The sequence below is a fragment of the Stigmatopora argus genome, chromosome 10 (genome assembly GCF_051989625.1).
Source record: "Stigmatopora argus isolate UIUO_Sarg chromosome 10, RoL_Sarg_1.0, whole genome shotgun sequence".
NCBI lineage: Eukaryota > Metazoa > Chordata > Actinopteri > Syngnathiformes > Syngnathidae > Stigmatopora > Stigmatopora argus.
Genome location: NC_135396.1, coordinates 5,996,498 through 6,009,738, shown reverse-complemented (window position 1 = coordinate 6,009,738; position 13,241 = coordinate 5,996,498). Strand labels below are relative to the sequence as shown.

Sequence of the window (13,241 nt, the reverse complement as noted above, 5' to 3'; positions counted from 1 at the left end):
AGTTTAATTAACCAAGAATGTATTGTATTTCTCTCTGAAATTGTAGAATACCTTCTTTGCACAGGATTTATGTCAGCTACTTCTCAATTGCCACCAGGTCTCTTTCAACAAATGACAGAGTGATTCAGTCAAAATCTTATATGGTCTGATATTATATATCAACATATTCGGCAAGATTATGAAACTAACACACTGAGAAAAGCAGTGAAATATTACAGGCTTCATTTCAAATACACAGCACCTCATTTGAATGGGTATGATAACATTCCAGGATCTGATCTATTAGCTGATATAATGTTAAATTAAAGATAAAAGGCTTTGGAGCTCATATCAAAGTTGCCAGGGGTAGGGAGATTCGTTATGTTTGATATGAAGAAAACTAATCTTACTCTTGGATAAATTATTAAGCAAGGGCATTAGTTTAAAATATGCATTGAAAAGTATACACACCGTTATTGTTTGAATCCCGCATTTACAGATTCAATGATAATACATTCAGCGAGTATTTACAATATTTATAGAGTAATTACAATGTGTCTGTATGTTGTATGGAAATTCATCAACTTTGACCTCTATGCTGAAGCTCTGATAGACATTTGGAAAAATGTAATACCCATAAACGGGAAATAAAGCTTAGCCTTGTGCTATAATACATTAAAAGAACTTTTTGGGTGTTTAAAGAGATTTAATTGCTTTCTAGAAGCATTGACATCAATATTTGGCAGAATAGTGTTTTAATTTTTTGTCTGTGTTTTTATTTTTTATTTTTGGTTGCTCGGTATAAAATTCTACTTCACCGGCGAAACATAACATTGGACTTTTTAGCGCAAGGTACTTTGAATCGAATTAACTGGCAAGCTCCTGGGGCTGCCCAATTGTGGCCCTTTTTTAAATCATTTATTGCGCTGAAACACTAAACTCAAATGGAAAACAAATGCAGATCACGTCCATAAAACAGGCTAACAGAGAATCTTTCATTCCCAACAGCAAAAGAAGTTCAGAGTAAGGCCTCATCTTCTGCTCTACTTCCACTCAACCATCATTGAAAGCCTCCTCACCTCATCAATCACAATCTGGTTCAGCAGTCTTGGCACGCTTTACCAGAAGAAATTACAGTGCATCAAAAATCATTGGTTCACCCCAACTATCCCTTTATCCATTCCACCACAATAGAACACTCCGCAGAGCGTGCAAGATCACCTCTAAAACCACTCATCCTGCACACAATTTCTTCCATTGACTGCTTACTGGGAGGTGTTACAGCCTCCAAAATGACCCACCTCAAAACAGTTTTATTCCCACTGAACTGCAACTACTGAAAACTTGTTTAATTGTGCTTTGTTCTCCCATTTTTTGTCTAATCTATATTTAATATTGGAAGGTGTACTAATGTATACTGAAAACAAGTTACACCAGCCAAGGTGTACAGTCCTTACATAATCATTTATTTATTCATAAACTGTAGAACCGACCATTTTTGTCTTCATAAGAAATTAAAGGAGAATTATATTTTTGTTGAGACAAATGCTTTGGGGGCAGGTGTTTTGGTCAATCATAGTACATATCTTGAGATTTTTATATCTTCGAAATCTGAATAAAGTAATGTTAAAATATGTTTGCCTGCTTAATATCTATGAAATTGGAAACATTCACAAAATAACTCAGTCAGTTAGTTTGCTGGCCAGTTGCAAGTTGAATTTCATGTATCTAAAATGGAGAATAGAGGCATGTTTCCTCTTAGTCTACATCCATGTGCTAATTGCTTGTGCTATAAATATAAAAACCATTACAGTACTGCCAAACTCCACCAGCTGCTATGAATGAAAGCAACACTTTAAAAAGAACACACACAATTAAATGGAAATCTAATGAAAGTATTAGTAGCCTCAGTTAGTAAAATAAAAGTGTTTATTGATGGGAGAAATGTATAATAATGAACATTTAAAATAGTGAACCCAACTAGGAAGTCCTTTTACAAAAATAAAAGCCACGTAATTCTTGTGTTGGTCCTTTTTGTTGACATTATGCCTCATTGTAGTTGCCCTTTCAACAGCCTCTCCTGGATGTGACCAAATCTTTTGAGGGGGGTTTTCTGTTAAAGGCCGCTTGATAATTTTTTTTTTTCTCCAGAAGTGTAAGTCAAACTGGTGGTCTTTCTATGGGAAAAAAGCTGTCTTTGATTCTGCTCATCCTGGTCCTGATAAACTGCTTGACAGAAGGCAACATGCCAAGAGTTGTTGGGTAGGTTTGGCTGTTGTCACTTGTGTTCGGCTCATCTCTTCAGAGGCTCCTTGACATGTAGCTATCCTTCAGGGAGTGGAGCGGCCAGCGTTATCTTGACCACTCTTTTGAGCCTATTCCATTCTGCCCTCTTGATGGTCAAGCAGTAGAAAGAGACAAGCAACGTTTTTTGCCAAGTACCCTTAGGAAGTGCTACCACAGATGTGTCTTCTGAATGACAGCCGATATGTTCGCAAGGAACAGACTAACTAGATAAACAACCATTCACACTCCCATTCACACTATTCAGAGCACAAAATTTCAGGGACACTGTGGAAGGGAACCAGTTGTCTGTGTTCGCATAGTCACGCAAGTTCGTCTGTCAAGTATTCCACACTGATTTTGGTACATCAATCATACAGCGTGAAATATCGAAGGAAAGGTGTTGCAATCAAGGTGTTACTTAAAAGCATCACATAGTAACACAGGTGAGAAAAGGGAGTGCACTAACCCCTAATGTTAACATTTAGGGGCTTATACACAAAATGCTGTGTCCATTGGCTCACTACTGCAAAGTCGCTATACTGCAGGTGTCTCAAACCGATTCCGCCGAGGGCCGCAGTGGGTCCTGGTTTTTGTTCCAACCGATCAAGTGCCGACATTTTAACCAATCAGGTGTCTTCTAAAATAAGTAGCACCTGGCTGCAATCAACTGATTAACTGATTACACTTGCAAAAGGTATCCTCTTGTTGAGTTGGAATCAAAACCTGCACCCACTGCTTCACATGGGGCCAGCAGAGGTGAGTGTTAAGATTGGAAATAGATAGTAAAAATAAATAAATAAGCACACAAACTGCAAATTCAATCAAGGTGGAAGTTTACTGCCTCCTTAATTCATGGAGGTTCAGTTGCCAAGGCTGCTGATGTTACGTGTTTGGGAGCAAAAGCCAAATTTGATTACATATTGCCGTTACCTCACTTCAATACACCATTATGATGAATGCAATAACTACACAGTTGAATAAAATATGATATCTAGGGTGAAGGGAACATGGTGCATGTAGGCACATGGGAAAACTGGTCCACTTACTCAGATTAAATGCCATAGCTGGCTATTGCTGATGTAAACATATAGGCCCAATTATCTGGCTGTATTTTACAGTCTCGTGAAAGTGAAGAATGAGCAAAGGTGAGTCATTATTCAGTTTAATAGACAATAAATTTGAATATATACAGTTTCAATTATACCCCATTTAAAAGTACAAACAATAACTAAATGTCACCTCTTCATAGGCCGTATATAATAGCACAAACATTGCATGTTAAGCTAATTAAAGACAGCTTTATTTGCTTATTTTAGTGCCGTGTCATAACGATGCCCTCTAGCGTCATGTGTGAAGGAATGGCCTCTCAGAATTGACTGTTTGTCTTCCAGTGCCTGCCTTCTTTGTCTGCCTGCCTTTCTATCACATATCATTACATCTTAAGACTTCTTGTTCTGGTGCTGCTATACTGCAGAAAGAATAATTGGGTTGTTTTTGTGTTTGTATTTAATTGTTGTTTCCTATTATACTCCGACTAGATTGCTGCTATTTTTGTATGCATGAATTCATTACATTGATTTCTCTACCTGGTGTGCTTAATTGTAATTGTCTGGACTCATGGAATAGAGACACTTTCATTTAATCCTTTTTGTATTCATGCAATTTCAAGGCACAGGGGGGGCGGAATCATGTCTCAGGGACATTTTAAACAGTGATGTAAGGTGATGAAATCAATTGCAACCCCCCGCGCCACTTGGGTCTTAACTGCCTCATTTCTTGCATATTAAGGGCAGCAGAAGTTGAATTACAGTAACATATAAATCATAGTAAACGCAAAGTTTAAATCCTTACGCACTATACCCTCACAGAAAAAGTGTCTGATTTTTTTAATCGAGAAAGGGGAAAAAATAATAACCTTAGAATGATTACATCATAATATTATAGTATTGGTGTTTTTTAAATGGGAGGCAAAATATTATTTATTATAAAAATTGCCTTTCCAATGCCAATATGCAAGGCAATAAAGCTACAGTTTTTTTAACTTTGTAATGAAAGCATTTAAAATGCAATTCAGAATAAATTAAAAACATAAAAGAAAACGTGGCCTGACAGAGAGTGCTTAGTGTGTTGGCCTCACAGCTCCTGGGTTCAAATCCAGGTCGGTCCACCTGTGTGGAGTTTGCATGTTCTCCCAGTGTCTGCGTGGGTTTCCTCCAGGTACTCCGGTTTCCTCCCACATTCCGAAAACATGCATGGTAGGCTGATTGGACCTAGGTAAATTGCCCCTAGGTATGGGTGTGCATGGTTGTCCGTCTCCTCGATCGGCCACCGATTCAGGGTGTCCCCTGCCTCTGGCCCAGAGACAGCTGGGAGAAAAAAATAAAATAAACATGAGCATGCTTAAAGCACACCACAGACTGAAGCCTGGGCGTGGACGCCTTCTCCTGGCTAATTTATGAACTACAGGCAACACAGGCAGCAATAATTTCACAATTACAATTAATCATCACTGATACATAAAAAGTCAGAAGATTCAAGACAATCAAACATATCTGAATCTGCAGCTAAAAAAGTGGTAGAAAAGCCTAGAGCTCATGCAATTCTATTTCTGCTATCTAATTTGAGCTTGCTCTCTGAAGTGAGTTGGTCATATTTAAAGGCACCATCTGTTCGTTAGTTCCATGTTTTCTGGAGGAACACGATAAATAAATCAACACATTTGGAGGTGACACTGAATTATTGCAATGTTTGTTTTATCATTGAAGCTTTGAAGCTGCTGTAATGAGGAAAGAAGGTCATGATGCAGTGTCTGTCAATGTCAGCACATGCAGTGCAGTCACATTAAATAGAGAAAAAGCTTTGTCATCCAAATGAGTCTGACATTAGTTATTTGCAGTCATTAAGGCCATGACACATTAACTATCTTGTCAATTTTCAGCCTCGTCAAGCCATTCCAAGGATTAGAATTTACAGCCATTCATTCATTTATTTTCCGTACCGGTTATCCTTAGAAGGGTCGTGGGGCGCTGGAGCCTATCCCACCCAACTTTGAGCAGCAAGCGACCACGATGAATCAGGGGCCAGCCAATCGCAGGCAAAACAACCATACCTAGTAGGGACAATTTCAGAGTGTTTAACCTGCTTACTACTATGCACGTTTTTGGGACGTCACCCTCACAGTTCTGGGGGTTGAGGGTTCAATCCCAGGTCCGTCCTCACTGTGTGTGTTCTCCCGGGCTTGTGTGGGTTTTCTCCAGGCCCTCCTGATTCCTCCCACATGCCAAAAACATGCAGGGTAGGCTGGTTAAATACTCTCAAATGCGCCCTCCACTGACCTAAAATAGAATTACAATGCAATTACAGTAGGTCGTTGTTTTAACAATTCTTCAATAAAATTAGTTTTATACATCAAAAGTGAATCATCTTAAATCAGTTCAATGATAAAGTAATGGTAATGCTTTAAAAATCCCCTCTGCGAAACGATTTACATAGTTTTCAGTAGTCAAAAACATTTATACAAGTAGATCAAGTCAGGTTTATCACCTAACTCCTGAATTAAAAGGGACAATAGGAGAACATCTCGAGAGCACTCTGTTACACGAGCTAAGGGAGTTGCAACATAAGTTTGTTTATTTATTTGATTATTTGTTTTTGTTTTTTTTTATCTTTGTGTGATTATGTTTGAAGGGGCGTTTTACGCCACATCCTGTTTGTGATGAGAGCGTCTGAGGCAAACGTTCACTTTTTTTAGCAAATGCAAAGGCTTTGCAGGCGTATTGAAACATTATTTTTGTTTACTCAATGCAGCATAGTTGAATATGTGCTTTTATCCATTTTTGAACATGAACTGCGCAACCCTTAGAAATATATTAGATAGACTGCCAGTCGGGCCCGCGTGCAACACGGGACCACTTGCTCTCTCGTCTCAACTGTCTCAAGAGTGCGGAGAGCGCAAAAAATGGCAAGATGGAGACTCGCATTTTTGCTCTTGGATTCCTTATTTGTTTTGCTGCTTATTATTTTTGGTGCTTTGATTCTCCCTTTTTCTACCTGTCCACATGGTGAGTAAAATCCATTTTCTTTTTGGGTTATCGATCTTAAAGTGCATCTTGGTTTAAGAACTTGTGTTTAAAAAAAATAAAATAAAGTGATATACTGAAGAGAGCCAATATTGCTTAAAATGCAAATCTGCACGTTGATGTCACTTTTGAGTTGATAGTAATACTACACCCTAGTAAAGAATCCAGGAATACACTCTTGTAAAATATTCGGGTTTTGCTTCTATTTCTTTGGGTTCTGGTTCTAAGAGCAATATTTAATATTTGTATTTAACACTTTGGTCTCCATTGATTGCAATAGTGATGTTTTGTTGGGGTTTTGTGGTTTGGGCGTTTTCCATTGGGTGTCCAGTCCATGTGATGATCCATTAGTTTCACCTGCTTGAATAATGGTGTGTGATCTACCTATAAATAAACTGCTCCCCCCAAAATAAACATAAATGTTAGTATTTCGTTTTTAGATCTACTATATTACGGTTCTAAACACTGTTGTTTTGCTTCTGGTTCTAAGAGCAATATTTATTATCTGTAACACTTGGGTTGCCATTGATTACATAAAATGGATGACAGTGATGTTTTGTTGGGGTTTTGTGGTTTGGGAGTTTTCCCATTGGGTGCGGTGTCCTGTCCATGTGATTATCCATTAGTTTTACATGCTTGAATAATGGCTTGTGATCTACGTACTATAAATAAACAGCTCCCCCAAAAATAAACATAAATGTTAGTGTTCAATTTTTAGAAGTACTTTATGTTACGGTTCTTTATCCCGAGTAGTATCTAACTATGTATATATTTCTCATCCTTCTTCCCACCCCTCCTTCTCTCTTTCCCCCCTTCATTCTTAATGCAACAATGTGACTAGGTAAGGATTTTTGCTTTGCCTCCTACTATGGTGACCACATGGTCCTGCAGAAGTCTCCCGAGAGATCGATTCTGTGGGGTTATGGCAGCCCTGAGGGTGCACTGGTCACTGTTTACTTGTCAGGACCAATGAAACACAAAAGCCCACCTGCCCCTGTGAAGAAAGGTAAAGTAGTGTTGTTGTTGTTGAGGTGTGGGCCGTGGCATTTATGCAAAAGTCAACTGGGCTTTGACTAGGGGGAAAACATCAGAACTGGCAAAGGTGTAAATGTAGTGTGTGGATTGTGTTAGAGCAGGGGCGGCAAACAAGTTAGACCCGAAGAGCCAGATTTTTAAACTGTGAGAGTCAAAGAGCCACTCCGTACGGAAGAAGCAGCATTAAAAAAAATCCAATCTGCCAAATCATTTTTTAAATATAATTTATTTGTTTTTTAGAGAGCACTGATGAATTTGTGTGTTTTAAGAGAGAACAAAGATAAGAGAAATTTGAAACATGGCAAAGAGCGACAGTGTATACAAAATATGATCAGAAGCAAAGAGCCACTTTCATTTTGGCCGGGAGCCATGTCTTTGCCATCCCTGTGTTAGAGGAAGAGAGCTCTTTCTTCCCCCGTGGGTTCGATAAATTTCGGATATCAAGAATGTTGGTTGTCCAAATGCAAGATGGAGACGATGAACAGGTACTTCGAAGCTTTAATTTACAGAATATTTTGGGCACAAATAATTTACAGACAAGTGGCTGTGTCACTCACGAACTGCGCACAGGCAAAAAAAATATAACTAAATTTACTGTCAGAAGGGCGGTAACGAGAAAAGGATGAGAGGCTGCAGGACAGAGCTCTAATGAGGAAATAAGGAAGTTCATGCAGATAGTGGCTACATAGTAAATTATTTACATGATAACCAGATAAGCGGTTTAGGAATTAAAGCTGTTTAGATATGCGGTAAAGCCAGTTCCAATGAGTCTTATACTATTTAGCGGAATAAAGTTGATCATATTGCCTGCAGCACAGAATTCATCTTGCTGCTTTTGATGTCTAGGTGTTCCAAAATTCAGGCTTCATGTCATATACAGGCATCTGGCGAGTCACCCTTGACCCCATAGAGGCCGGCGGTCCCTACAACGTGACTGCGATTCTTCAGAACAGCTCAACCACTCTCACCGATGTGCTTTTCGGGGACATTTGGCTTTGTGGTGGCCAGAGCAACATGTACTTCAAGACATCTCAGGTCAGGAAAAAGTGTGTCATGGTTGACAGATTTGGAAAATCTGCACGAGAGCCCGGCATTATGTCAAAATACACCATAATCTATTTCAAATCTGAAGGCAACTGTAAAGTCACAATGACAGTAGAGATTTGTAAGGAAATTATTGTCTGTGATAGGTAGAATATAGTCAAATAAAAGACGGGAAGTATGCCAGCCTTCTCATGCTGCGTGATGTTCTTCCACTGAGTGCCATTAGTAACTCAGAGTTGATGTATTGTGTTATAAATCTGTGCGCATTTTCTTGAAAATACTTCAATTTTTCAGTATATTGTTTTTGGGCCAATTGTGACTTGTTTTCAAGGTTGTGTAAAAATTGATGGTATTTTTTACATAAACCTTAAAACTGGTCAATTTTGACCCAAACACAATCCAGGGGTACTGATGGTTTCCATGTCTACTGTTTAACCAGGTGTAGGTGGCACTTTTTTTTCTTAGATTTCATTTTATCCCCATTAGATTTTCAATGCATCTGAGGAACTCGCTATTGCATCCGAGTATCCTCACGTGAGGACTTTTATGGTAGCCTTGGAGACAAGCGACACAGAACGGACTGATCTGATTGGAGTGTCGCTTCCGTGGTCTGTGCCCGAAGCAAGTAAGTAAGGTAGTGTTTTTTTTTCTCCGTTTTATTGTCCAATGGCTACTATATGGCATGGTTCTTCCAGGTGGTCTGTCAGAGTTCTCTGCATTGTGTTGGCTCTTTGGACGTTACATGTACAAGAGGCTGAACTACCCGATAGGACTGGTGGAGTCCTGTTGGGGTGGTTCACCCGTTGAGGCCTGGTCATCTTCAAGAGCACTTCAGCAATGTGGACTAGACCCGAATGGAAAAGAGAAGCAATTGTATGTGTGTATATGCACACACACACACATACATACATAAAAACTTACAGTCCGGGAGATATTGTAAATTAAACTGCTTACCAGAGACCAGATATCTCTCCCCTCAGTTCACATTGCGAGAACTCTGTCCTGTGGAATGCCATGATTCACCCACTGCTCAACATGACACTCAAAGGATCCCTCTGGTACCAAGGTAATCCCGAGACAGAACCTCTTCAAGTGATTGGAGTGCATCATTTTTAGGGATGTTTCAAGTGTTTATTTATTTTTTTTAGGTGAAAAAAATACTAATTATCACCAAAACAAGTACAACTGTTCTTTCCCTGCCATGATTGATGACTGGAGAATGGCGTTTCACCTGGGCTCAGGTGGGCAGACTGCTATGGATTTTCCCTTTGGATTTGTCCAGGTACGTGTTATTTTTTTTACATAAAATTACAGTGGAAATAAATCAATGTAATTGCATCAGCCAGGGTTGCTTGCTGCCTGCTTCGTCATTATCATGTCAAGTCTCTTGTGGAGAGTAATTTACTTCTTTCTGATGCAGCTGTCCACCAGCATAAAAGGCTCTACAGATAATGGCTTTCCCAACATCCGCTGGCACCAGACAGCAGACAAAGGCTTTGTTCCCAATTCTCGTCTGCAGAGGACCTTCATGGCTGTGGCTATGGATTTGCCAGACGAGAACTCACCGTATGGCACGTAAGATAACAGAATGGATTTAAACAGTAAATAGTATATTCTATCAACTACAAAGGAACCTTTGTACATATGAATGACCCTAATGACAAACAAATCAGTTTACACCTAAGAGTTGTGAACAAATAGTATATGTTTTGACGAAAGTTTGGCGACACTCTTTTTCCTTGTCGACGATAATGTCAAATATTTATTCATCTTATTAGACGTGCTTCATAACTGAGCAAAGAATACCCCGAGATTTGGTACAAACGTAAAGCTGGCATGCAAAATGACTTGAATGGCTGGACATCGTAAGGCTTTTTCTTTAAAAAAAAAAGTGGTCTATGTAAAGTAAAGCTTTTATTTGTTTAAAAAATAAATACTATGTATATATAGTCAGGCTTTTTTCTTTAAAAATGACCATGTATATTAAGGGTTTTTATTAAAAAATGACCATGTATAGTAAGGCTTTTTTATTTTAAAAAAACGACCATGTACAGTAAAGCGTTTTTCTTAAAAGACGACATAGTATAGTAAGGCTTTTTTTCTTAAAAAATGACATAGTATTGTAAGGCTTTTTTCTTTAAAAAAAGCGACAGAGTATTGTAAGGCTTTTTTTCGTAAAAAAACGACATAGTATAGTAAGATTTTTTTTTTTTTTAAAAAAACAACATAGTATAGGCTTTTTTCTTTAAAGACGACATAGTATAGTAAGGCTTATTTTCTTTAAAAACGACATAGTATAGTAAGGCTTTTTTGTCTTTAAAAACAACATAGTATAGTAAGGCTTTTTATTTACAAAAAAGATCATGTATAGTAAGGCTTTTTTCTTAAAAAATGACCATGTATAGTAAGGCTTTTTTGCTTAAAAAAGACCATGTATAGTAAGGCTTTTTTTCTTTAAAAAACGACATAGTATAGCATGGCTTTTTTTCTTGAAAAACGACATAGTAGAGGAAGGCTTTTTCCCTAAAAAACGACATAGTATAGTATGGCTTTTCCCCCTAAAAAACGACATAGTATAGTATGGCTTTTTTCCTTTAAAAAACGACATAGTATAGTATGGCTTTTTTTCTTAAAAAACGACATAGTATAGTAAGGCTTTTTTTCTTAAAAAACGACATTGTATAGTATGGCTTTCCCCCCCTAAAAAACGACATAGTATAGCATGGCTTTTTTTCTTGAAAAACGACATAGTAGAGGAAGGCTTTTTCCCTAAAAAAACGACATAGTATAGTATGGCTTTCCCCCCTAAAAAACGACATAGTATAGTAAGGCTTTTTTTCCTAAAAAACGACATAGTATAGCATGGCTTTTTTTCTTGAAAAACGACATAGTAGAGGAAGCCTTTTTTTCTTAAAAAACGATATTGTATAGTAAGGCTTCTTTTCTTAAAAAACGACATAGTATAGCATGGCTTTTTTTCTTGAAAAACGACATAGTAGAGGAAGGCTTTTTCCCTAAAAAAACGACATAGTATAGTATGGCTTTCCCCCCTAAAAAACGACATAGTATAGTAAGGCTTTTTTTCCTAAAAAACGACATAGGATAGCATGGCTTTTTTTCTTGAAAAACGACATAGTAGAGGAAGCCTTTTTTTTCTTAAAAAACGATATTGTATAGTAAGGCTTCTTTTCTTAAAAAACGACATAGTATAGTAAGGCTTTTTTTCTTTAAAAAGTGACATAGCAAGTAAGGCTAAGAGAGTCGGAGAATAAATCTGACTTCTGATTCTTCACCTTCTAGTTGTTGCTGTGGTCCACTGGCAAAATCATTGGGTCAGAACATAAGGTGGGAATCAGGAGTGAGTTCAATTCCACTCGTTGCAATTCTCAAATTGTTTATTGATGTAATGAAAAGGATAAATACAACTTCCAACTTTACTGTGGTGCAGTGGCAAAGACAATGGGTCAGAACTTCAGGTGGACTCAAGTTCAAATCAGAAGTGAGTTTGATTCCACTCTTTGAGATTCTCAAATTGTTTATTGAGGTAATGAAAAGGATAAATATAACTTCCAATCACATCATTTCAGAAGACACAGTGGTCCAGTGGCAAGAGCAATGGGTTGAAATTGAAGTTGGACACAAGTTCAAATCTGGAGTGAGTTCAAGTCCACTCTTTGCAAATCTCAAATTGTTTATTGAGGTGATGAAAATGATAAATATAACTTCCAATCATCTCATTTCAGAAGTCACTGTGGTCCAGTGGCAAAGACAATGGGTCAGACAGATCTCAAGTTAGTGGATTTGACTGCCATGTGGGAAATGGGGTTCGAATCCCGCTCTCGTTTGACTAATCACTACACTAGTAGTTCAGTAAATGGGTAATCCTTTTTTCATTCAAATAAAGACTTAGTCATTTTTTTCAGCAAAACAGTATTTCCGGTCAGCCTTCGGCTGACCGGAAGACAGTTGGGAGGGGGGGTTCCTGGTGGTGTTCGACAGTCGGCCTTCGGCCGACTGCCGACACCATACAGTTGTTGACTGGCGACACCGGGACGTGAACCCTCGACACCCACGTCGCAGGCAGGTGACTTACCCACTACACCACGAGGCGGCCCGCCTATACATGATTGGAAGTTATATTTATCCTTTTCATTACCTAAATAAACAATTTGAGAATTGCAAAGAGGGGAATTGAACTCACTCCTGATTTGAACTTGAGTCCACCTGAAGTTCTGATCCATTGTCTTTACCACTGGACCACAGTGACTTCTGAAATGATTTGATTGGAAGTTATACTTATCCTTTTCATTACCCAAATAAACAATTTGAGAATTGCAAAGAGTGGAATTGAACTCACTCCTGATTTGAACTTGAGTCCACCTGAAGTTCTGATCCATTGTCTTTACCACTGGACCACAGTGACTTCTGAAATGATGTGATTGGAAGTTATACTTATCCTTTTCATTACCCCAATAAACAATTTGAGAATTGCAAAGAGTGGAATTGAACTCACTCCTGATTTGAACTTGAGTCCACCAGAAGTTCTGACCGTTTGTCTTAACAACTGGACCACAGTGACTTCTGAAATAATGTGATTGGAAGTTATATCTATCCTTTTCATTACCCCAATAAACAATTTGAGAATTGCAAAGAGTGGAATTGAACTCACTCCTGATTTGAACTTGAGTCCACCTGAAGTTCTGATCCACTGTCTTTACCACTGGACCACAGTGACTTCTGAAATGATGTGATTGGAAGTTATACTTATCCTTTTCATTACCCCAATAAACAATTTGAGAATTGCAAAGAGTGGAATTG

At 38.3% G+C, this 13,241-nt stretch overlaps 1 protein-coding gene across 5 annotated transcripts in view; it reads left to right on the top strand.

Annotated features, from left to right (window-relative positions):
• The first annotated feature begins 2,955 nt into the window (after nt 1-2,955).
• siae (sialic acid acetylesterase) overlaps nt 2,956-13,241 on the top strand; it is a 16,756-nt gene continuing 6,470 nt past the window's right edge. Inside the window, exons 1-8 of one of the 5 annotated variants that reach the window (XM_077611351.1) lie at nt 2,956-3,021; nt 7,186-7,350; nt 8,260-8,414; nt 8,910-9,048; nt 9,119-9,296; nt 9,404-9,489; nt 9,572-9,705; nt 9,844-9,998. In XM_077611351.1, the coding sequence (XP_077467477.1) occupies nt 7,224-7,350; nt 8,260-8,414; nt 8,910-9,048; nt 9,119-9,296; nt 9,404-9,489; nt 9,572-9,705; nt 9,844-9,998 (974 nt within the window). In that variant the 5' untranslated portion in view covers nt 2,956-3,021; nt 7,186-7,223. Of the gene's footprint in view, nt 3,022-3,292; nt 3,411-5,976; nt 6,327-7,185; nt 7,351-7,380; nt 7,865-8,225; nt 8,415-8,909; nt 9,049-9,118; nt 9,297-9,403; nt 9,490-9,571; nt 9,706-9,843; nt 9,999-13,241 lie in introns of those variants that run through there. The other 4 variants (XM_077611350.1, XM_077611349.1, XM_077611352.1 and 1 more) reach the window with 4 other exon arrangements.